Source organism: Lissotriton helveticus, chromosome 5_1, assembly GCF_964261635.1.
Source record: "Lissotriton helveticus chromosome 5_1, aLisHel1.1, whole genome shotgun sequence".
NCBI lineage: Eukaryota > Metazoa > Chordata > Amphibia > Caudata > Salamandridae > Lissotriton > Lissotriton helveticus.
The window spans coordinates 1,712,508,815-1,712,535,897 of NC_136065.1; the positions used below are offsets into that span (position 1 = coordinate 1,712,508,815).

The following is a 27,083-nucleotide window of genomic DNA, read 5'->3' on the forward strand; positions in this document are numbered from 1 at the left end:
TCATCAAAAAAATTGCAACAACGAGAGGATGGACCACTTATAGATCTGAGAAAGAGCGCCAAAGGCATTTGTGGTACCAGTGAGCATAGAACACGCTAATGGAGAGTCCAAGCAAGGACAATATAGGAAAGTACATCATTAGCCAATACACAAAGGTCTTCATTAAATGCCACTTTTTATTGTGCATTAACATCCTTGACCAGGCACTTGTCCAGCATTACTCGTTACCCTATCTGCTTCGTTCCTTACCGCTGACTCATGGAATCCTCACTCCATATTTGCAGCTCATCAGTGAGGGAGGTGTAAGGCAGCCATGTAGGAATTCTCAAACAACCCAGAAAAGGATATGGGTTTGTCTTTAATGGCCCATTGTCAATTTACTTGATAAATGGGGTATGGGTGGCGTAGGAGGGAGGAAATGCAGCTCAGGTGGTATACTGGGCAATGCATCTTTAGAAGCACATTAATATTTAACACTCTAATCGGGAGATTTGTTAACACCAGCTGTGAAAAGATATTGAACTAGCAGAGAGAGAGACACCATGACCACAAGTCACATACTCTAAACAATAGCCTTTTGTAGCCGACAATCTTTGAAATTAAGGTTTATTAATTTACTGTGAGATCAACCTACAGGAATGGAGCCAGAAACTAAATTCGCTTTATGCCCTAAGAGAAATAAAACACTACTGCCACACTGCCTACATATGTGAAAAATGATTACCACTGATTTTCAGAAGTCAGGAAAACACTGTAAATCACCCTCTATAACTAACTAATAGATACAGCAACCCCTACTTATTGTTGCATAATATAAAAGACCTGATCTAAAGTGCTCAGTCCTTGTGGATTACCCATACTCTGCATTTAGTGATGTCCACTGGTCCTGCTGACAGTCACGGGTGGCATGAATAGTGAGGAGGGTGGCAGGGGGTCACGTGGTGAGGGGGGTGGTAAATGTAATAATACATTTTAAAAACGTACCAGTCCGCCAGTAGGTCAGGTCCTGTGCTTTCTCGGCTCCTGCTCCTACCCTCCTGCCTCTGGCAGAAACAGGAAGCAGGCAGCCTCCCTCCCCTCCGCTAAGCCAATCACAATGCTACAATGGCAGCGTTGTGATTGCCGGGACGGCGCTCAGCCTTGCATTGCATTGCAGTGCATTGCAGCCTGCATGGAGGAAGGGCAGAGCACGCATGACTGATTTGGGCAGCCCCAGAGGGCTGACCAAACTAGTCAGGCTCACTCAGAAGTGGGCACACCACTCCTCCCTTGCCCAGCTCTGCTCGTAGAGCAACCCCGCCCACTCAAAACCAAACACTTCTGCTTTCTCACAGTGCAAGAAGCAGTGGGGTGACATTCCTCCGCCCTAGTGGAGGTGCCACCTCTGCCTGCAGACATCTCTAGTCATTGGTAGGAACCATGCTAATGGTATTTTTGACAGACAAATCCGTGAAACATGACAGACGATTGTGAATCTTTTAATAAGTTTATGCTTTTCTTTAAAACAAAATCCTAAAGCAGGATTTTGTTTTTGAAAAAACAAAGACTGATGAAGCCAACCCAATAGGAGTTGTCTCCTATGACATAGGCACCATTATATTTATTTACTGTTTTTTAACTGTCAAATTGTGCTTGTTTGTGACGACCAGCAAAAAAAACCACCATCATTCTGAACTGGGTGGACAGTGCTATAAATAAACATCAATAGTTCCTACTCAGTTGGTCCGTCGAAGGAGTACGTCAGGGAACCATGACAAAGTACACTGTCCTCGAAACTTTTAATCAGCCCAAAGTTTCTAAAATCGATGCAGGGGGTGGAGGAGGCAAGATGGTAAGGAAACAACACTTGGACAGAGGGAAAACTGCTTTTATGAGCTCTTTACGTTTGTTTGACTTATCATTGACATCTGTCTATTTTTCTTGACTTATTACTATTTTGCAGTGAATACTGGGATCATATCTGCCATCACACAAAAGATGGATAATCAGAGCACTGTGACAAGTTTCATCTTTGAGGGATTCTCCGTCACGCGACAGGTACAGAGTACCCTCTTTTTCCTGTTCCTCATGGATTACCTATTAACACTGGCTGGAAATGTTGCCATAGTCATCATTATTCGGGTGAATATTCATCTCCACACACCAATGTACTTTTTGCTCAGCAACCTTTCCTTTTTGGAGATCTGGTATACAACAAACATAATTCCCAATATGTTGGTATGCCTCTTGCAAGAAATAAAAAGAATCTCCTTCACTGGCTGCTTCTTCCAGTTCTACTTCCTGTTCTCCCTGGGTACGACAGAGTATTTCCTCCTCACTGTGATGGGATATGACCGGTGCCTGGCAATATGCAAGCCATTGCACTATCACAAGCTCATGAGTAACCGAGTTTGTCAACTATTAACAGTGTCCTGCTGGGTTGCTGGATTCCTCTGGTTTTTAGCCCCTATTACACTGATATCACAGCTGCCATTTTGTGGCCCAAACATTATCAACCATTTTCTCTGCGACCGGGGCCCACTGATGGCCCTTTCTTGCAAACGTGATTTTATCACAGAGATGAATTTCTTTATCTTTACCACTGTGCTGAACCTTGTTGCTTTTCTGTTCATTTTGGTGACCTACATGTTTATCATATACACTATTGTAAGGATGCCATCTGCTGCAGGACGCCAAAAAGCATTCTCCACCTGTGCCTCACACCTTATTGTGGTATCTTTATTCTTTGGATCTGTGATGTTTATGTACATGAGACCCGCAGGAAAGCATTCTCTCTCACAGGACAAAGTGGTGGCCTTGCTGTACACTGTGGTAACACCCCTATTAAACCCTCTGATATACACTCTACGCAACAAGGAGGTTAAAGAAGCCCTGAGCAAGATGATTTTCAAGCAATAGTCATAATTACCTTTGCACAATCCCTTCTGAATACTTGAAATGTCCTATTAAACCTTAGGATAAGTACTGATTTTGATAAATATCAAGTTCTCACTAGCTGGAATGATGCATCAAGATGGGTTGATTGAAGCCGACAAACCATCTTCTAAGTCAGTTGAAGGAATGATCAAGCGGTATTCTATCTTTGTAAAAGTCCTAGATTTTACAGACCTACTGACATGATAATCCTAATAATCTATAGCCAACACATTATTGTGGCTATATGGTCAATCAATGGCTATCATGGCTGATTTCAGTCCTGGTATTCCTCGGTGGGTTATCTTGTTTGAGAACTGTTCTCTAATCAAATGTAGAAAATCTTACCTATGATCAAAGGGTTGATCTTGTCCTTTACATGTGTAAAGCAGACACACTTTCATCTTTGGACATTACATTTAGAAATGCTTCACACACAGACAAAACCCCTGGAAGATTTTAGGATTTGGCTTTAGTGGCCTCCAGACCTAATCTTATGTCAGTGAAAAGCATGCATTGACATAAACAATTGGCTTGTCTATAATATGCTAACATTCTGAAGGGTAGTGTTAGCTTATTAACGCTCCAAACATATAAGAAACAAAAGTCTGTCTATTCTGAAGTCCTCACATTAAAGTCCTGGTTTTGTTTATTTGTGATATGAAGGAAAAATGTAAAGGTGCCTCCATTTTAGTCCTACCATTTCCTATCCATAGAAAGAAATGAAGAACTATGACAAAAGACCCTTTGCCACATTTTACTTATGACCAAGAAAGGGGCCATACTGAAGGTAAGCCAGCCTCAATACAGGCAGCCTGTTGTCTCTATGAAAAAGGGAGCCAGGAAGGTTTCTTTGGTAAAAGCTCGAGTGCCATACAAACAGATAGAAGTATACGACCTGGTCCCAGTGACACTAATGAGTAGCTGCCAGATGTACACATAGGGGTAGAGGGAGTAGTTGGAGTATGGAGAAACAAAGAGCAAGGCACATAGGAAAGAAGAAGAGGTAGGAGGGAGAAATGACGAGTAAGATATGGGTGGGGAAACAGGAGTGACACATGGGAAAGAGGGAGGGCAGGAGGGAGAACAGGAGGAGGAGGTAGAGGGGAGATACAAAGACTGAGACATGGAAAAGAAGGGTGGACAGGAACGAAAAATATGAGGGAGGTGTAGATTAAAGGAACTATGGAAAAAACAGACAGGAAAGAGGAAACGGTATTCAGGAGTAAGCAGGAGTGCACACAAGGGAGAAAAGTGGAAGATACATGAATGATCATTGATTAGCCGACAGAGAGGCCTTTGATTATGCAATTGTACTTCATTCATTTCAATGCAGGCACTCCAGAACAATGCAACCTAATAGCGAATAGCATCATGTGTGCTGCAAATAAATACTCTAGGATAATTCAAGGTATAATTGACAAAGTATCTAGTTTTTGGGTACAAGCATCTGCACAGCCATTAATTACAGTCACCCATCCGTTTCTAATGCTTTGTAATCTAGGGGCCGGATCCGATGTCAGACGGACTCAGGTCCGCCCGACATCGGTCAGGAGCCTCAACCGACCGACCTGCTGTGGTCGGCTATGGCCCTGCTAGGATGATGCGACCGAACCCTGTTCTGTCGCATTCGTATGGTTCACAATGCAAACATGCATTCTGACCGGAAAGCATGCTTGCAATGTGAAATGCAGGGGTGCAGTTCATCCCTGCACCCTGTTGCCGGCACCCCAAGATGCCTGCCACCGGGTGCAAGGATCAACGGAGGGGCACCATAGGTGCCCCCACGCCGCCATTTGGCGGACTCACACCCAAAGGGGCCCTGCTGGTTCAGAGCCCTTCGGACCCGAATCGGAATCGGCCCCTAAATGTTTTGTGGAGCCTACTGTTACCAGTAATAAATGGATGTAACGAAGTCTACATCCCCAATAAATGTTTTCAATTACATGGGATAGGCCCAGAAACCCTAAGAATCTGGGTTTGCTACATATACATTCACAAGGTGATTCTGTCAGGTACACATTTTGTTAAAGAAACATCATTTATAAGCTTGGAAATGGGTTCAAGCAAATCAAAGTGTATTAAGTAATGTAAGGCAATTACTGCATCACATGGGAATGTTCCACAGTGTGAAACTGTCGCAGTGCATGTTAAATTAAAGGTGAGGTCACAGTACAACAAATAGATATGTTTTAACTCAATCGAATTCAAAAAGGGCAAATAGTATACTCATGATTTTACCTCAAGCAGTCCACATACATCATGCTCATGGAAAATTCAATGTTGATGTTACATAGAATCTGTGCATTTGTTTGACAACATAAACTAAGGGATTGATGTCAAGACTGATTCCGGACAACCCCGCAGGATATGTCGGTCTATAAACCAGCTGGGTCACAGTGCCACCATAAGTCCCCTAACCTTGCCAAGGAGCCAATAGTTTCTGGCAACCATCTAAAATGACAACCTTTGATCCACCAGGGATCGTGGAATCAGTAAAGTACTTTTCGCTCAGTCCCTTGTGATTACTTAGTCTCAAAGAGATACACTGATTAAAAATTGGGGACTTTTTCAATAAGCATTTATTGAACCAGTGTCATTCTAGTATAAAATATATGTTTTGAAACAATCAGTAGACAGAAGCTAGCATAAGTGATTTCAAGCACCAACAGAGTAGATAGAAGGTAGAATATTACCATGGTGCTAAAACAGCAAATATATGCTCGCCTATAAATATGAAAGTAATCAAGCGTACTCCTGCGGTGCAGACCTTACCTAAGTGTACCTAGCATATATGTGGATGTAAAGCCAAGAATTCCATAGGAAAGAGCCAACCCCATTACCTGATGGGAGAGAATAAGGGACACTGTCTTACATAAGTTGGACACCCCGCAAGGGATGTCAGACCACTGTGTGTTGAAGCCTTAGCAGGGCGGGACATCAGTGTCTATGTCAGCGTGAAAGCTTCTCCTCTCCTTGACTAGCGAAGGTGTGGTTAATTTATACCAAAGAGGTAGCCTCAGGCGTTCTACCACAATTGATATGTTGAGAGTACAATTATGTAGATGAGCCTAAATCAATAATTGTAATTAGTCAAAGTAGCCTGGTCACCCTAGGATGAAAGATAGCAATGACTTTTGTGCAGAGATACGTATTTCATGGGCAGGGGATTTTTCTAAGAATCCTCATGCATAATAAATGAGGCTAGTTTCAAGGAAACCAATTGATATTTATTCAGCACATAACTGGGTAAAAGGTCAGCGCTAGAACTGTTATGCAGAGCAAGGTAGGACAAATGTAGGTAAAAGGTCACTTTGCGACTTATGCCTTGTTTAGGGAACATAACAGTTTGAAACTGTATGTATGCAATTTTCAGAGCTGGACCTTCATCAGGACAACAGAAGGGGATACACCCTTGAACGCACTAAATGGCAGGCAGAGGTAATTGCAGGGTCTTTGTACTTCATAAAGATTATATGAGACCATATTATTATTACTGGTATCTGGGTGAATGAGCTTTATGCTTTAGATAAATTGAGCTGCCAGGCCCAGGAATGTTAGTAATTTTCCAACTTCATGTTGATCCTCCACCATTACAAACGCGGCTTGCACTAATATCGCAAAGATATCGTTTATATTGGACAAGTGCCTCAACTTCATAATAGATATGATCACCATTCAAAATCTGCTACATTTCCTATACCTTTTCCAGAAATATATCACAATTCTCATCAACCTACTGTGTATGCCCTTAGGGGTTGCTCATCAATGGCAGCCTCAACAACGGACTCTGTATCGCAGCCTCACAGCTCCTTGGAATCGACGCTTCACCAGCTGTGTGCAGCAAATCCAATGCCAGACTTTGCCTTGCAAGCCCTGCCAACAAGACCTTTTGTGGACGATGCAACAGGACCTTGCAACACAACCTCATCGCATTTTGTGACTGACACATAGCTTTGGTGGGGTGGCGCATTTTTGTCACGCATCCATGCAACACTCCACAAACAGGATTTAAGGCACCCTGTTCATTGGACCTAACTGAGTTCCTGTAGCTGGCCTGAAATCCATTGTGGTCTGCCTGAACGTGTGACTTTGTCCTATTCTGGCATGACCAGATATCCTTAAATTGAATATTTCTGATTCTATTAATTGGATTCTTGCCAATTTGGTTATGTTTTAATTAGTAAAAATGACTCTATTTTACAAAATCTGCTATGGGGACCTTTTTCATGTGTTTTCACTGTTTTACTGTTTGAAGTGTTGCACAACTACTTGACACAATGCATCTGGGTTAAGCCTGACTGCTTTGTGTTAAGCTACTAAGGGGTGAGCACAGGTTAATTTCAAGTTCACATGTGCCTTACTCTGACAAGGATTGTGGTCGCTGCTTGACCAGAGCTTGCACCCCAGTCGACCAACATCCCACTTTCTTACACTAGTGTTCAGCAGTGATTATTGGACATGTGTTTTTGTGCAGTGCAATAGAGTAATTTTGTTTTATACTACCATCCCCCAAAAGAAAAATGCATGCAGCGTTGGAGTTTGATATGGCCAACCAAGAAAGCGATACAGTGGTTGAGCTTAAACATTTTTGCCAGGAAAGGGGACTAAAAATTAAGAAGGGCACCAAATCGTTGGAACATCAGAAAGCTCTGAGGGCCTGAGCAAAGGTCCACAATTTGATGGCAGTCACAGAGGAGCAATAGGATGATATGGAGGATCAGGATTAAGAGCAGGACAGCACTCCTGAAATGCAGCCTATGGGGAGGGGGAGAACTCATCCCCTGAAGTGGATACCACTGCCAAAGCAGAAAGCAGTGATTCATCACATGGCCTGCCCCCAGAGGAGCTGGCAGACAGGAAGGCAGAGAAGAAGTTTCAACTGCAAAAGGCCAAATTACAAATGGAGGAGAATGGGCCTTGGGGGAGAAAAGGGTGTTACTGGCTCGCAATCTGAGTCATATGGAGCTAGAAACCAAGGCCAAGCAAACAGAGGCAGACAGAGTCCAGCATAGATGTTGGCAGCATACCTGCAGTGTCTGAAGGAGAGAGAAGGTCCCCATCCATAAAGGAGTTTGTGTCCAGTTATGTGGTGGGAGATGATGAAATCAGGTACTCTACCATGAAGGCCATGTTGATAGCTAAATTTAGGCTAATCCTTAAAAAGGATCAGAGACAGCCAGATGCTTCCCAACCAGTCCTGAGTAGATTTTGTGGACTACTCCTGCAAGGTATTGAATAGTTGGGTGTAGGCCAGTAAAATTAATGATTACAATGGGCTGTACAGTCTGATTATGAGAGAGCACATGCTCAGTATTTGTTTTCCAGAGTTGAGCCAACATCATGTTGACTGCAAGCTGTCTGATCCTTGGAAGCTTGCTGATGATGCAGACCTCTGGGCTAGCACCAGAGTTTCCAAATGACATCTGGTGAGGAAACTGGGGGAGGGTAACTTAAAAATAAGGAGTTTGCTAAATGCCCCCACAATAATTCCGAAAGGAATAGTGGTAAACATTCCAAGTCTAAGCCTAAGAAGAAGGGGTTATTTGACAAGCAGACAGGGAGGATTGCACTCCAATGCACAGAGTGCTACAAGGTGGCACTACAAGGAGAACTCCAAATGTCCGAGGAGAGCACAGCCACCCACAGGAGGGCAGACACCTGGGACGATGAGTTTAGCACTTGGGCGGATGTAGTCCCAGTTAGATTTGGGGAGCAGAGATAGGTGGGCCTAATTTCCCTGGGGGATAAGGAGATGGTGCCAAAAGCCCATATACTTGCCAGTACTTCTAAGTACATTCAGTGGGTCACCATCAATGATTTCGGGTGGAGGATCTTGGCCATACTAAAAGTTATGCTGCGTTCACTAGTCACCAAGACATGAATAGATACCTTCTCTGGTGAATGTTTTAATGAAGTAATGACTCTGACAACCACTCATATTCAAAGTATACCTGTTTTATTGCCAATATAAAGTGCGTTCATTCAAAGTGATTTTTCATGATTGCATTTGTTTTGACATGTGATTTGTTGAGCTAGATCTCCTCTTGGACAATGGCATCAAGAAGTATATCCATTAGATTGGGTATATTTTGATAAGTGCTATTGAGTAGTATGTGTGTAATAAATGTATTTGTTTCCTTTTTCGAAAGAAAACGCACAGACTGGGCAATCATTTAGTGAGTGTCGCTATTGTGTATCTGTGAATATTGATTACTAGCCCACACCATCTCCCTTGAGTAGGCCTTGTACTGTTCTGCTTTGCTAACCTGTGAGAGTCAAGTGCTACAATGGGTGTTTGGTTTCCAGTGGAGGAAAAATATAGACCCATTACTTGTGTAAAACACACAAATAATGACTGATTTTCTAACAATCCCCTCTTGCTCTTCCTCTTTTTGGCAGGCATTTGGGCCATTATTCTAGACTCCAAGTCCTCTTGACTACTCTCTCCATCCTACATTGACTATGTGTTCAGGCACACTCACTAGGCAACTTTAAAATCTTCAAGTGGGACCTGAGCTCCACTAGGCATGGTCCCTTGTTATGTTATGTTATGTTATAGACATTTATTCGGCGCACAGCTGCCCCAGCAAAGGGGCGTCCTGGTGCCTGACAAGGTAACCAACACAACACAACTAAAAAAGGCAGCAGACTAAGAAGAAACAGGCTTTAAAGGAATAAAAAAGTCTTGATGGCCCTACGAAACAGGAAGATCTACCCTTGTGAAAAAACTGTTGCCCTGAGATTTTCATTTTTGATTTGTGTTTTTGTATCATTAGAGAAGTAATTTAGCTTGTGTAGACATTGCTAATCAGGTTTGAAGTGTTCTGGGTAATGTTTTTAAAAATGAATGAGCTTTTGGGGGTTAAGTAGTCTTATAGAGAAAGAAAATTAGTCCTGAGAGGAACCCTTCTGCCATTTTTCAAAGTGGTGGCTCTATAATGATGTGTTTTAGACATCATATTGATGATTTATTTTAATATTGTTTTTTTCAGGTCTTCCATTGATTCAAACTTGTACACAACAGTGAAGCAGTTGGTAGCAGAGGATCTTTACCTTCTGACAGAGTACTGCTATTTACAAACTCTGAGGACTCCTTCAACAGAAGAAAATGTGTCATATGCCAAACTAATTCGAACAAAAAAGATAACATTAACTGCGGCTGGACAGAAGAGATTTTGAGATGCTGCAGAAATACAGCAAGACGAAGTTCACAAAATATTGATACTGATGGGAGAAGAAAGATAAAAATTGGAATTTTGGTAGCTCCATTGAAAACAATGGAGTGCTACGGGATTATAATGGCTGGTATAAGCCCAGAGCTCCAACATTCCAATGTTTCTTTGTTCACAGCGCTAGCTGTGAACAAAGGCTTCAGGCAGCCTGAGGGGATTTCAATCCCCTTGCGCTTCCTGAAGGCTTTGTTTTATTTGTTAGAACATTCTTTCCTCTGATGGCAGAATGTTTTAATAGCCTTATAGCCCTTCGTAGCAGGGCTATACGGGCTATTAAAGTCCCGCTGCCTTGTTAAAGTCCCTAGCCTTCGGCTCGGACTTTTAACGCTACAGCCGGCCTTTAATAGCGGGTGTAGCCCGCTACGGTGGGCTATAAGGCTATAGTATACAACGGAAAAAAGCCTGGAAAAAATGCCAAGAAGTAGCAGAAACCCATCAATCCCAGCAAGAATCCCAGTCTTCTGAGAAAGCAACAACAACTAAATCCAATGCCCATCCACTTAGAGAATCTTTTGCTACCCCTCGTCCACGTCCGAAAAACTGATCAGAAAGCAGAGGATCTTCAATGTGTTACCTATGGTTTAGCTGGGACAAGGGACAAAGGTATTGATGAAAGAACAAAGTACAGAGGACGTAAGTCTCAAAGGGCACACATGTTATTATCAGCAGCTAGTTTCTTCCATGTTTCCAGCCAAGTAGCTCATATAAACAGCGAGGTGGATGTATTTTCATTGGATTTGTTTGCCCACCCAAACTGCATTGCGAGCATCAATTAGAAAATATTAGTATACAATGTACTCCCAGCAGTAACCACAAGCCTTCTGTTAATTTAGCACTCTTTGAAAAAGCAAAGGATGCTTTAAATCAACTCTTGAATGCTGACTAGGGATTCACACTGAGTGAGATCAGAGAAATAATGTTCACCTTTGATGAAACTATTGCTCAATAATAATGAATTTAAGATGTTTCCGGTGAGAATGTACAATGACAGAATAGGCTTATGTCAGCCTAACAAAAAGAATTAGCCACTTATGGTGTTCTTCAGCTGATTTGACTCCTGAAGTTCTTGCTGCCAAACTAAGATCACACAGGATGCAGTAAAATCAGCAGGAACCATTTTAAGAAATGTCCTGAAAGATTTCAAGTTTTGGCTCTATGACACATTTTGAGATATCCCAGAGCTCTGCTAAACATGGGAGTCAACAAGAATGCCTGATGTTGTCTTAGCATTTTTTACATCATTGTTTAATATCATCAAAGCAAACATTTTACAAACTATAGTTCTGGAGTTCCAAAGTCAACAACATTGATGAGGGCCTTGAAGATATAAGCAAAGAAGTAGAAGACAATCCCAAGAACAGACATGCTTAGGCTGTGCAACTGTACTGTCTTTTATAATAAGGTTACATCAAGGCAAACTGCTACACATGATTATTGCCGACAAAATCTATGACAAGTGCAAAAGTAGTGCGCTAATAACTTCAATGAATAGGAATGGTGTATCAATAAGTTATAATGACATATTATGGATCACAAACTTGCTTGCAGCCCATGCTGTAAAATCTTGTGAATCTGACAGCACACCACTTCCAAGTCACTTTACCAGGAAAGGAATTACACATTCTATTAATAATTGTGATTTTAAAGACAGCTCTTCTTTGTCTGGAACATCCAGCACACATGATACTGCCTTGGTGCTTTTTCAAGACCATAGCAATGAAGTAGATGCTGGAACGCAAGCTGTGTCAGCTGTAAGCATAAACAAACGAAGCTGCAAACTTATAACCCAACTGCCTTGCCTATGTGTGCAAAATCACTATAAACCATCAATACATCCCAGTCTACCAGAAAGCTTGAAAGTGGCTGAGGACATGAATCTTCTTCTCCCTAATGCTGCTCGCCGCAAAGCTGATTTAACGGAATATCGCTTATTCAGTGTGGACTGAAGGAAGAAGAAAAGCCAGTTGTAAAAGACTTCACCACAAATGACCCCAGCAACTACCACTAAAGAGATGTAGAGTAGGCGTTCCCGTGCCAAAAGTCACGACAACACCACTCCACAACATTTTCAACAGATAGCCAGATTGGCGATAAGTGCACAAAACAGGCAATACAGCGCGTTAGCAGCAGGAAATTAACACATGCTCCAACCAGAGCTAAACCTGAAGGGCAACAGATACCATGCAGCCCCTGATCATGAAGCCTGGACACCCAACGGGGCCACAACACCCATTGCCACCACCCCCAGGACCACACGCCACATCCCCCGGACCCTCACCACCCCCCAGACCAACACTGAGGAAGCGCAGGCAAATACAACGATCCCCTGAAAAGCACCAATTTCACACACCCAACACTAGAGAATTACATTACACACCACAGGCTCAAAGGGACAACCAACATCCCGCCTCAGACAAAGCTGCAGGCCGTGCTGCACCTGTTGGCCTCTGGCACCTACCAACCAACAACTGTCAGAGTCCGAGGAGCCCTATCCAAGCTCCTCAAACCTGTCCTGGATGCCATCTACAGCTTGGTATGGTACCCCAGTACCTATACTTCCCTCACACTGCGCAGGAACAGCTGGAGACCAAGCAAGGTATCTACATCATAGCTGGCTTCCTGCACGTGGTGGGTGCAATTAACTGCACACGTGTCCTACTGGTGCCCCCTGGCAACACTGCACACAATAACTGCAACAGAAAGCACTTGCATCCCATCAATCTACAGGCAATAGCGGTCCCCAGGGAAATCTCCACCAACGTCAACGACAACCACTCAGGCAGTGTGCATGAGTCCGGCATCTCCTGACAGTCCATCAGCAACCAGCACGACCATGATGGCACCTAAGGAAATGCACTGCTCGTTGGCAAGTACCAAATGTACACAGCACACACCTGAACTCCACAATCATGCAACACACAACTAGGGGGATACGCACATCACAGGCTCTCATACCACATGCCAAACAACATGACCACCCACCAGACACGACAGCACAACTTACTGTGGGAACCTGGGCCAGCCATGTAAATACATGAGCCATCAACGTCGTGGCACCTCAGCCACACAATAGCTAAATGAGGGGAGAGGTGGGAATAAGACATGTGCGAAGGAGGCAAGTGACACATGAATGAGAATGTGATTGCCTCCTCGACACTCCGCCTGCATTCACGGTAGTCGAATTGTGGGTCAGTTGATGGTGGTGTTCTGTCACCTCTATGACGCAGATCTGGTTTTCCTGCGGAGTGCACCCGTCTTCCTCTCCCTTTTCTCCTTGGCCTTCCCCGACCCGTTGTTCCTTGCTGGTGGTCTCTGGGGATTGAGAAGTTTGTGTTGGCCTCTGAGCTCAGTCAGGGTGCATCCATGATGCTACGCACTTTGGATTGTTTTCTGGTGTGTTGTTTTTGTAGCTTTTATAGCGCATTTTCCCACCAGGGGTGTGGGATTTGAAGGCCTGCCACAGGTTTTTGCTGCTTTTTGTATGGCAATTGGTCTGATCCCAACTTTTTTTGCTTTCGTGTTTCACATTTTTGCGGCATGTGACGCATTATCTGGAGACTATCTCATGGTACCGCCATGTGGTGAATACTTAGTTAACTTGTTGTAATTTTTCCACGATAGACTGCGATGTGGAGTGCTGCGTTAAGTTACTTTTGCGATGGTTATCACATGTTCTTGAGAATATCCCCCTAAGTTTGTAGAGTTTGTCAAAGAATGTGAAGAAAAATCAGAACTTGACAGGTACTGGAGAAATGTTTTACACATGAAAGCTCTAATAAAAAACCTGATACATGCTTATCAGGAGGGTGATTGGGAGCTGCAAATAAAGACTGTGGAGTCACTGATTACTGTGTTTTTCGATTTTGATTGCATAAACTACCTGAGATATGGGTCCTGGTATTTGGAAAGATTGAAAAACCTAGAGGTGAAAACCATACCTCTACACAAAATTAATCCAAAGACATTTTGGGGGATCATTATGATGTTGTTCTGAATCACTTCCGCCCGACACAAACTCGGTCATGGGACTGACCAAACCCATTTGGCGTTCCCGACTGACTAATTTCCATGCGACCAAACACAGTTCTGTAGCATGGTCCCTTTCCTCAATGGGAGCTTGTGTTACAGCAGTAAACATGCCGTAACACAATCTCCCATTGAGGAAAGGGAGATGCAAATAATTCCTGCATCCCGTTGCAGGCACATCAATGTGCCTGTCACAAGGTGATGGAATCAACAGGGGGGGCACCATAATTGGGCACTGGAGTCCTTTCACCAAAGAGGGCACTGCTAGGGGCCGCCAAACATGCCTTCTGACATGGTTTCCCTTAGAGACAGACCGGCATGGAAACCATGTCGGAAACCATGATCGTAATCTCAAGGGCAGAAAGGCCCCCCCTTGAGATTACTAGCTGGCTTCTGACTGGTGGATGCGCTCTCCGAGCCCGTCATAAACCAGCAGGTTTACTTTCCGACCACCTCCAAACATAATGAGGCGGTCAGAAAGTAAATTGACCTGCTGATTATGATGCAGCCTTAGTTGGAGCCTTTAGGGGCATATCATAATTGGCCATAGGTGGTGATATACAGAGATGGAAGATTTAATGCTATGGCTCCAGATATGAAACAAGAACAGACGATCCAGAGATCACAGAAAATCTCCAAGGGAATTGTTGGTAGTCATTTCTATTTACAATGTTTTCAGAGAGATGATAAATTCTAAATGAATGGACCATCGTGCAGCTGCTCCTCATCATGAACTTGTGGGAAAGAGAGAGGAACATTTTAATAAATATATTAAGAGCCTTCTACATTTCATGCAGCACCAAGGAAACCCCTTTGAAATGGCTGAGCCTATGGGACTACACAACTTCATGACCAGACAATAAGTTCATAACGATATAAAGACACTTCTTCTAAATTTCTTTGAACATAGATCAAAACTATACGCAGAACTGAAACAGGAGATTTATATTCAAAGAGAAAAAGCTGTTAAACATAATTACTAAAGCTAAACTTTCATGCTTTGCTTGCCATAAAAAGAGTTTCGTCCAAACAACCATTGTAAAACGTATTAAAAAAAACAACTTTAAAAAGCACATACAGAGATGGACATAGCAAGAGAATGTGGTAAATTTACCAAGGACACACTTTCGCATGATCTTCTTCCAACAAAAGCATTATTTGATGGCGAATCTGCAACCAAACCAGTGAAGGTCAAACTCGTACAAGAGATTAAAAAAAACCTTTTACTTGAAGAATTTCAATACGAAAAAGTGACCTCATTGAAAACTGCTAATTTTATCCGTGAAAAACCTCGGAGAGGTCATTCAGACTGTTCTGCAGATTTCAAAGTCAGTGTGCACCTTGTAAGAACTGCACATTGTCTTTGAGAGTTATCTTGAGCTATCTGTCAAAGAATGAGAAAGAATCAGATGAATGTCTACAAGTTGAAAAATAGACCTTGCCTGGATCAAAAATATGCCACCTATACTTGTGCAAATTGATACATTCTGGTCATCAACATCGATTAAGATGAACTTGGAGATGTTAACTCACCAAAACATTGCTAATGCTTCACTGAAAACTGAATTTGCAATTATTGCAAGTGGAATGATTGTCAATGAGGAGTTGGTGCCTTTAGAGATATATTCAAACGGTACGGTTCATATTGTTTAAGACCTTAACAGCAAACTGGAGGAAGCGGATGATCCAGCACGACACCTAATCAGGTATCAACACTCAATAACATCTCATACCAAACCATTGGCCCATACACCTTCACCCAAAAACCTGATGCACTGGGGGTCAAGTTTTAATGATAATGTTCAGTTGTTTTCTTTCTACAGGCTCATATCTGATACTTCAAAATACATAACTTGATCCTGCATATCAACTCCCTTTCCTCTGGTCTATGGACCATTAGTTGAGAAGTTGATGGTAATAATAGAACTATCTATCTAGCTATCCAGTAGCTAAATAATCACAGACTCCCAGTAAGATTAATTAAGTTTATCTCAGATAAATGTGAATAATTAATGCTCATTGCATACATGTTACAAATGCAAACAATGAAATTCACAAAAGGGAGAGAAAAAATCAGCAAAATGCAAACAGTGTCATACTCATCATCAAATGAACAATATGCGTATGAAGAAGTGGATAGATGGAAAGACACATATTTCAGCAAATAATGTGAAGCAATATACCTATGATGGAAGGGATAGATAAGGAGACATACGTTTCAGAGACAAAATTACATTTGCAAATGATTATGCAAAGTAGGAGTCAGAAGGATGATACTAACCCAAAGATCAGTGAAAGGCCATTCCCCAGCCAAGGAGGTAGTGGGGGTCCCCTGAAATAGAGTCAGGGAAAAAAGATTTCAGGACTCAGGAACAAGACAGGGACAGGAACAGCCAGGCCTCTTTGCAAACCGATGGACAGTGATGATTCACCACTCTCTGCTCTCTTCCCGATGATGCTCAGCTACGCTAAACCACACCCCCAAAGGCACCACAGTTATACCCTAAAACCTACATGTCCAATCCACATTAGTTGAAACATTTCATAAAATTCGGCTTCTCCTTGGATGAACCGGGAGGTGGTCTGTCACACCACCATGATTTCATCCAACATTAGGGTGGTCTTTTGTTCTATATCCTTTCTCATGACATAAATTTTGACTTGTTCATACATTTTAAAACATGTAGGTTTTTCATTAATTCTCATACGTCTTTAAGCTATGTCCAAGGAAGAAATCTTGGGTCCTACGGCCAGTATCATCTTTTGGCAGACAAACAATGTTCTTTGTGGCTGAACAACCTTGGCTTTTCAGGCATTTCTGCAGTGCTCAGCTTTTCTGTTTATTTGTTGGGTCATTTATTTCCTCTCTAGCCCCCATCTATCATGTCAATGTTAGACCTTTCAGGCCTGTTCGGCTCACTAATGGCAAATAAAAATAAGCATTAATTAATTACATAAAATGCACTTTTCACTGTTTACCACCCACTTTTGCACTATCATGTGTTAATATATTTCCTAGCTAAGCTTTAAGAAAAAGCGGCATTATTTATTATTATTATTGTTTTAAGACAAATGCAAAATGTGAAAGCGGCCTTGTCATGCATTGTTTATTGTTTCTTTCGAAGCACAATGTAAAATTCGGCTTAGTTCTTTCATGCATTATTTCACATTAGTGCACTCATGCACAAAGTGGTTTCCCATGTGTTTTATGTGATTTGGAGATTAGTTTCCACTGCACACTGTTGAAGAAAATAGAAACCTTCTCGGTGGTCTCACTGATACCTGGTCCTTTTAAACCAACAAAGAAGAAATTGGCACAGAAGCTGAAATATAAAATTCATATCTATTTACCTCAGATGAGGGAGACTACGTCATACAATGCCCTCAGAAACTGTATGAGGCAGTCTAAGGAGTACAGAAAACTGGGGCCTTATATTTGCTTAGGGTTACATTGTCAGCATAAGACCAAGGGGAGGTCCTGGAACATATAAGCATGCAAAATGCCTAATATGGGCATGCAAGATCTGCTTGCTCAACAAAGTGGGAGGAGAATTACTTCTCCATAAATCAGCAAAAATACCCTGACAGGTATATAAGAGGAGCAGGTGCATTCTACTAGCTAGGCCCTTCTGAGCATGTGCAAGGCTCTGAAGAGGGAAACAGCATATGGTGAGCACATGGCTAACTAAAATGTCTGCCAAGTACAAAAATGGCTTTCAGCTCATGCTAACAAATCCCTGCAATCTTTAACACTGTTAGTATGTATTACAGGGGTGTTAATCCTAGCAGGTTTCTTTTTGTGAAAACCGTGCTCCATCACTGACCTTTATGTTGTGCCACATGGTAAGTGGACTGTTCTAAATGGTTTCAATTGAGCCATTGTACTGTCAAATGACACAGATGTTATTGTGTGACTTAGATGTGTTGCAATGTTCATAAGTCAAAGATTATCAGAGTTTTGGCTACATTATGGAACAGGCGAGAAAAAACATGTTATCCAACGTCATTTTCTGTACAAGAAACCTGACCCAGAGAGGACCAGTGTTCTTATCAAGGCACATATTTTTATGGGTGATGAAACTATGAGAAAAACTGAAACAAAGCTTGGAGCTTTAACTTCTGAACCTGTGAAGTTTCTAAAAGGATTTGCTGAGATAGAAGATGTGTTAATGTTTTAGATCATGCCTATCTAGGGAAAGATCTGTTTGAATTTGGTTTGGAAGAGATTTAAGGGGTGCTAAAAACTAAGCAATTTCGAAACCCTCTCCCCACAGAACTTACAGGTACATGTACTTGCTAAACCTGTGCTACAAAAAGATTTCCCTGTAGATATGTGCTTCTCAAATGTTCAACATTCTGGAAATGTGCCGTGAGAAATTGCTGAAACAAATAAATAAAGTAAACTATTAACATGTGTCTAAAACAGGAGTGATAAACATTATATTTTTGTCATATTCAGATCATAATGATTAAAAAAACACAAATCAAAAATGAAAATCTCTGGACAACAATTTACGAGGGTATATCAGGGGCCAGGATTAAACCTCCTTCCAGGGGGTTTGCTCCGAGTCATTGCCAAGCAAACAATCCACAGGCATGTCCGGACTCACAGCTATTCTTAAAGAACCTGATACCCCAACATTCAAAAGGAATCAGAGCCACTGGGTAGTGACTCTCACGGTTGTCAGCTGCAAGCACTTTGAGGGCACCAGGTGACACCTGATGGTTGTCATACAGGCTCGAGTATCTCACAGAGCCTCGGATCCTCTTCCCATTATTGGTGACCCACTGCCTGTGCTTCCTAGTATTACTAGGCATTTGCGTTCTCTGTACAATCTCTCCATCACCCAGGGACACTAGGGTAACCTCTACTCTGTTCCCCCTACTATCTGGAAAAATCTTACCCCCAAGTGCTAAACTAGATACCCTCAGTGACTGTTCGCTGGTGGGGGGCTATAGCTGCTTAGGACACAGCTTTCCCCTTGAAGTGCCCTTCCTGTTGGCATTCAAAGCCCTTAAGGGGTGCCTTCCCTAGACCTACAGTGGGGGAACTAGTTCTTATTCTTCTCAGTAGGAAGTGGAAGTCATGAGCTGACAAACAATTTTTTGGGCCCTTTGGAGAACTCCTTGCCTTTGTCCCCCTCACTGTCTTCTGGTGAGCACCTTACCCACCCTAGGGGCGATCCCCTCCAGATACCTTCCTGTGGATCCTGATGCCTACCCATGCCTCCTTAGCAAGCTCCTTGGGGTCAGTGAATGTACTGTCAACAAGGTGTTAATGCAGATCTGGAACATAAAGACTAAAATCAGTGCCTTTCAAAACGAGTTAACACAATCCACCCAGGTCACAAACAAATGAAGGGTAGGTGTGACTGTGTGGCCATCGGCATCCTAATGGGCCATCCTGGGAAGAATGGGAGGAAGGAGTTGACACTTACACTTGGAAGGGCCTGTGTACTGTCCCAACACAAAGGGCTGCATACCCCCCTGTAGTGAGTCTGGAGCCAGGGCAGGAAAGACAGGGACTTGTACAGTAAACAATCTCTTAGAAGTCTCTCCCACTTCCGGTCCAACTGGGTATAAGTACTGGACCTTTGGCACCACCAAAACAGAACACTCCTGAAGCTCTGGACCTTATACCAGGAAGAACAACTGCTGTGCTGCTGGAGGGACAGCCACTTTGCTGAACTGCTTTGTTGTGATGGCCTTCTGTCCTTTTGTCTGGGAGTGAGAAGGAATGGACCTAAATCTCTACAACCCAGGACCTAAGTATCATGAAGAGCTTCTTGGCTTGCTTCCTGTTTTCTGAAGTCTCAGGAATATCAAAGTCTACTCTCTTCATCCTGCAAGCAGCACTTGGACACTGTCTGCTGTGAGTCCTGGTCAGCCTATCCAGACCTAGGCCCTTGGAAGTGAGTTTAAAGTGCTGCCTCTTTAAAAAAAACACTTATCGACTGTGTTCCGCCAACCGGAAACGGTGCATTTCCCTCAATGCCAATGCATTGCGGCTGCTGCATGAACCGCAGACTCCACATTACTGACTGCACATCATCTCCAGCTTTTGATGCATCACCGACTTTGCACATCTCGGCACTGAAGCATCTCTTCGCATCTTCTTCAGCCCAGCGGTTCTACGACAACGCATCGCCCCAGTGTTCTTCGAATCTTGACTCTCAACGCATCCTTGACTTTATGCAGATCAGAACCAATGCATTGTGTACATCTGCGAGATTGACCCATGCTCCGTCACGGTGTGCCTGAACTTTTGGATTTGACCTGGTCAAGTGCGCCCAGATAGACCCGGTTGGCACTATTTATTTCTAAGCACCACAAAGCAGTTTTTTTTAATTCATATCTTGATCTCTAGTTATCGGATTTTGTCATTTTGGTCTTGTTTTACTCATAAAAATATAAGCTATCATGTGGTGAGGAGTCGTTTTTTAATATTTTGATTGTGTTACTGTTTGAAATATTACACAAATACTTTACACATTGCCTTTTAGTTTAAGACTGACTTCTCTGTACCAAACTACCAGAGGGTGAGCCCAGGTTAATATAAAGTGTGTTTCTGATTAAGTCTGACTAGGATTGCAATTCCTGCTTGGACAGGGTACACACTTCTGTCAATCAGACAATTTCTAACAGTAGTCATCGACATTGTTGGCCCCTTAGGTCCCAATATAGCTTTAGGCCACATGTTCATCCTGGTCTTGGTTGACCATGCCACTTCCTACCCAGAGGTCATCCACCTGAGGTCAGTGATTGCACCTGCAGTGTCTAGGGGCCTGATGAAGAATATTGCCCATGTGGGGTTCCCCAAATAGGGAGTGCCTGACTAGGACACTAACAGCTAGATTCATCAAAGACCCGTTTTGCGAGTCTTTAATAGCGATTCATAAGTAATCGCTATTACAGACTCGCAAAACGGGATTCATGTAAAAATCGCTATATTTATTGCGATTCCTTCAGCTTCCTTATTTGCGATTAGCTAATTGCTAATCGCAAATAAGGAATAACTCCCCATTCATTCCTATGGGCCTAAAGGCCCATAGGAATGAATGGTAAGACATATCAATGTGCGAATCGCTATTAGCGATTCGCATATTGAGTTTGCGATTTCAAGGGTGCAGGGGTGTCCAAAGGACACCCTGTTGCACCCCTGAAATGATATTGGACGCTGGTGTTACGCACACACATGTCCCAAGGACATGTGTGTGTGTAACATACAACTTAGAAAAATGCACTTAAGGGCATTTTTCAAAGTTTCCGCTATTTACCACGAGGTTTGACTTCGCGGTAAATAGCGGCCCAAAAAAGCAAATTCGCAATTTGTACAAGGTTCATGAATAGCATTTAAGGAATATCTAATTGAGATTCCTTAAATGCGATCGCTATTTGATGCCTTCTCTTTGCCTTCTGGGAAGTGCCACAGAAGGGAGTAGGGTTCAGCCCCTTTAAATTCTTCTATGGCCACCATTTCAGGAGACCTCTTATCCTTGTATAAGAGAGGTGGGAGCATGCTCTTAGGAAACCCTTTCAGGATGTGGTCAGCTACATGCTGGCCCTTCGCAACTAGATGCATTACTTCTGGAAAAAGGTGAAAAGGCCAGTCAAAAATTAAGAAACTCTGGAATGACCAGAAGGTCCCTCTGGTAGAGTTTAAACATGGACAGAGAGTGTGGGTTGTTTGGCCAGTGGAGCATAGAGATCTTAGGGATCGGTTGACAGGCCCATATGAGATGAAGGAGTGGAAGGGGGAGTCCAAATACTTGGTGGATCTCAAGACCCTTAGAATCCCCTTAAGGGTGCTTCACATGAACCACCTCAAACCCCACTCTGATAGGTCGGAAATGAGCATGCTCCTGTTAACAGATGAAGAAGAGGAAGAGGCAAGCAAGAATCTCCCTGACCTCCTGTCTGCCAAGGAGCATGATTCGTCAGTGGAGGGTGTCAAACTCTCCCCTAAACTGAGCCAAGAACAGCAGAGCATCTGTTACCAGTAACTGGGGCAGTTCTCTTCTCTGTTCTCCCTCGCCCTTGGACTCACACACCTGTGAGTTTATGACATAAATACTGGAGACAATCCACCTGTTAAAAATTAAGATTTACTTGTTGTCAGACAAGGTTAGGACAAGTATAAGGAGGAGGTCTCCAATACGCTGGTGTTAGGGGTGATTGAGTTGGCAAAGTTTCCAAGAATGATACTTGCACAATTATTGTCAGGTAGCCTGAACCCATGTATATCCAAAAAGAGTAAAGAAATATCTGAGAGACTATTGAATCAAATCCACATTGTTCACTGATGGTGGCTTCATACTACCTATACAGTATTGCATGCATATTACATTTCTACTGTTCACTAATATTTCCCTAAATTACTTGCCTGTTTTAACAATTCTAAACAATTCAATTGACATTTGAATGTATTAACCAAATTAAAATAATTTAGAGTTCCTACCTGTAGTGTTCTTCTTTCTTCAACCCTTGGTGACTTTCAAATAATGTCACCAAGAGTCAACAGTACTCTAATAATCCATAAAGGCGATTGATCCAGTCCATCCAGCTAGCGTCTGATCTCTGTTCTAGATGGTGCGGAAACAACTCTGAGGAAAGTTCTGCTCAACCACCTTCAGGGGTGGGTCGATGCTCATAACATCCTGACTGAAGTGCAAGCTGGGCTTAGGCATTGCATTGGGCCCGTTTATCAGACTCTTCGGTTTGATATGATCTCCTATAAGTTTTAGGTGGTGAGGAAGAAATTGCTGTACCTAATATTTGTACACTTAAAAACAACTTTTGATTTGTGCATATCATTGGTGGATCTGGGTGTTGACTCCTTGCTAATAATGGCTATAAAGCCTCCGCATATTAATAACATGGCCACCCTTCCCAGTCAAAAATGGGGTCCGGCAGGGTGGTGTGTTGCCTCCCTTGCTATTTAGCCTATTTTTAAATGATGCAGCTTACCATTTGCTGGTAAACCCCATAGACATTCCAACTGTAGCCGGGAAGTTGGTGCCAATACTACTACACGCAGATGACACAGGTTTGATGGCACAAACAGAAAACACTGCCCATAGGCTAATAACATGTTTTGTGGAGTATTGTGACAATAAGTCATTAACCATCAATGGTAGTAAAACAAAGTGTGTGGCATTGAGGCCCTACTCTTGTTTTAAGCAAAAGCTTTTGGTCGAAGGTATCCTCTTGGATATTGTCAAACAGTTTGACTATTTGGGTATTCTATTTACAGAGAATTTGTGATGGGATAGCCAATTACAGAAGGCCACACTAGTGTTGAGACAATTAACTGGAGCAGTTTTAAAGTTTAGACATTGGACCGGTGCCAGAAGTATTAGTGGTATTTTACAAATATATAAGCAAAGGGAAGTGGCCGCCGTACTGTATGGTGCGGAATTATGGGGATTTGGGAATGTCTGCCCACTCCAAGTTGTTGAGAATTGTTTCCTCTGCAATTTGATGGGGCTTGGGCCAGGTACCCCCCTAGCGGCACGGTATGCAGAGCTTAATATTATCCCTGTATCAAAGACTATTGCTCTCAGGCCAATTCTCAATTGGGTGAGATTGGTAAGAAACCCCAAGACCACAGTTTTTTTAGAAACTCTTGAGGAAGTTACAGCTAGTTGGTCCTGTCGGGGCTATCCATGGTCATCACATGTACAAAAAATGCAGAGGGAATTGCAGTTGATATCTCTGTGGCAAGCTCCTGGAAGTGATAGACAGGGTATTGCAGTTATGATTAAAGAACGGTACCACAAATATATATGCAGATAAAAAATTCTGGGAGCTAAAGCTGGGATATTTTACGAGAAAATACTTCAACGACACCTATAGCCTTTCATGTCCACAATATCTAGAAATGCTACACCCTGAATTAAAGTGAACATTGTTATTAAGATTCCGGATAGGCATCCCCCTAACTAGGGACTTCCTGATACATATACATATGTTTGATGGCCGACTCGATTACTGTGAGTGTAGTGTTGGTGGTCTGGATAATCAAACCCATTTTATGCTATTTTGCAACAAATATGTAGCTGCCCAGAGGAGATGACTTTTCCCCCTCATTAAACACTGTGGGGTCAGATGTCTTAAACCAGCAATGGATTTATGTATGTATTAAACCAGATGATATGAATGTGGAAACCTCTGTAGCTTCATATCTGTGGGTTACGTGGCCCTGACTGCAAGAGTTGCCCTAGAATCTAGGTAGTTAAGCTTTATGAACCTTGTTGTTTCTATCACAGAACACATTATAATTGTATATATAAGTTGAATAATTTTTCACTACTTCAATGCACTGCACTGCACTTTTACTTCCTAGGTGGGTGGATAAACTGTTTACAACTGGAAAATACACAACTCTTAACTTTCTATGTTTCCTTTTTAGGAGGTAGCCTCTGACTGCAATATGTACCTTTCTCATTGCACTTGCACTTTACTATGTCCGAACAAATTATACATTTATGTACATGTCGCTTAATTTTGCACTACTTCATTGCACTGCACTTTTACATCCTATGTGGGTCGACAAACTGTTTACAACTGGAAAAAAAAGTCGATTTTTTTTCAGTTTAGTTCAAAAACCTTTATTTCAGTCAGTACAACCATAAAAGTATGTATACATTACAATCAAAAACATTACATTGCTTGATTAAAAGCACCCGACCAAAGATATATAAATAGAGAAGTTACATAAATGGGAACATAAAAAAATTCGCTACATGGGCCAATAATTCATTGATTTTGGAGAAAGTGCAAGTGCAATGATAGGCACAATCAATTCAATTGGGAGTATTATCAAATACATAACACATGTAAAAGTAAACCCGCAGGGGGTTATGGATGAGTAACACATTAAAAATAATAAATTAATAATTAAAAGTTATTAAAACGATTGAAAGGAATATAAAAAACTGATCCTCTACCCTTGTGACATTAAGAAAGGTCTATACCCTAGGAGCTTGGGCGGTTGATAATGTTTTGGGTTTTTCTTTTTCAATGAAAGCTCAGCGCCTGTGCCACATTGTGTTTAGAAATCGAGACACAGCAAAAACGATGGGTTTCGAAATGTCGCGCTTCAGAACTCTGAATGCCACCTGGCAGTGCACAAACCCCATGTTCCTGCAGAGCTGTATGAGCCAGCTCCGCCTTGCCGCTTTATACCCAGGGCAGAAAAATAAGACATGCAACTCTGTCTCTTCCTCGTGGTTGCATGCTGGACAACTCCGTTGGGCCGATCCAGACAATTTAGAGGTGAAGGATACTGAATCTGAACTGGAGGTGTATTTTCTTGCTGGGGATCGGTAGAATCTCATCCAAAAAGGGTTCTAATTTATACTCATCTTTTAGAGCATGAAATTCTGCTATCAGAACACCTAGATTCAAGTTCCCATGAATGACCTCTAGTTTTTGAGATCAATAGATTCTCACCAGTTCAGCTCGAGAAACTGTAGGGAAAGTTTCTTCCGGGTTACTCCAGAGGGTTGGTTTGCCTATCCTTGTAAACTCATCCTTTATGTGTGCAAACCAGGGAATTTTTTTTCCACACCTGGGAGACTAAATAGCTCTTTGGTTTCTGCCTGGTATTCTGTCAATTCCGTGGTCCCCCACATCCTGCGCCAAAATGTTAGTGGTCGTAGGGTAACTTCTTCTTCAATCGGCCTAAAACCTAAATCTAACCGCAGGGGGATTAGCGGAGTACCTGGCGGGAGGCTCAGGATTTGTCTTAGAAAATTGTTTTCGACTTTGCTTAGGAGGCTACAGGAACAGTGTTCCCAAAGTTCAGCCCCGTACAATGTGGCTCCCCTTGCCTGTGCCCTATAGATTTCAATGATTGACCCAGTAGGTTTATAGGTCGATTCCCTCCTCATTTTAGCTATCCCACCAGAAGTCTGTGCTAATTTGAGCTTAGCTTTGGCTATTTGTGGCCCCCAATCCATATTTTCCGAGAGAGTGATCCCCAGATAGTCAAATACAGCTACCCTTTCCAGTGGTAAACCATTTAGGTGGGGACTTGGGCGTGCTTTCTTGGCCGGATTGACAATCATAAACTTGGTTTTCATGGTATTAATCTCCAGCCCCCTGTTATTACAAAAAGTTACAAAACTGTCCAGTATCCTCTGGATTCCCATTGGTGACTTGGACATCAAAAGAGTGTCGTCAGCAAACATCAAAGCTAGAACCTTTGAGTTTGCTAACTTTGGGGCATCATTATCCTTCACCTCTGTAAGTTGGATAATAAGTGCATTGACAAAGAGGCAAAACAGAATAAATCGGCTGAGCAAGTTTTTTTCTTGGTAGGAGCGCACTGCTGAGAATTGGCACAATACAATCAGTTAACTCACTGTTAGGGATTAGGTGCAAGACAAGGGGGTGGAGGGGAAAGCCCTATACCCCTCCAAATAGTGTCAACCTAGGTCGGCACTGTTTACAAAGAAACTGCCGTACCCCCGCACACTCTAGTAAATTATATAGTCATATTAGTGCTGACTTTAGACAGCGAGGACAAAGCTCATAAATGAAACAGTAATAATTGAAGGTCCTTTCAAATTTCTCGTAGGTAGGTGGTGTCTTTAATGTTCATACAAGAGAACCAGCCGACACGTGTTTTGTCGCATGTGGGACAATCTTCTCGCGACTCCTCAGGGCTGTTAGCGCTGTTGGTACGTACTGGAAGTCGCTCTTTCGGTGATAATTCCGACCCAACAGATCCCTTGACTTGGCCCATATGAGATGAAGGAGTGGAAGGGGGAGTCCAAATACTTGGTGGATCTCAAGACCCTTAGAATCCCCTTAAGGGTGCTTCACATGAACCACCTCAAACCCCACTCTGATAGGTCGGAAATGAGCATGCTCCTGTCAACAGATGAAGAAGAGGAAGAGGCA

General features: G+C 42.6%; 1 protein-coding gene across 1 annotated transcript; it reads left to right on the forward strand.

Moving 5' to 3' along the window:
* Positions 1 to 1,977: 1,977 nt before the first annotated feature.
* On the forward strand, positions 1,978 to 2,898 carry LOC144752781 (olfactory receptor 11H6-like). The gene has a single exon (XM_078640633.1). It carries the CDS (start codon positions 1,978 to 1,980, stop codon positions 2,896 to 2,898), a length of 921 nt encoding a protein of 306 aa, XP_078496759.1.
* Positions 2,899 to 27,083: the final 24,185 nt, after the last annotated feature.

Excerpts from the sequence above, each read along its gene's own strand:
- LOC144752781 (XM_078640633.1), top strand. The coding sequence starts at position 1,978 with ATGGATAATCAGAGCACTGTGACAAGTTTCATCTTTGAGGGATTCTCC.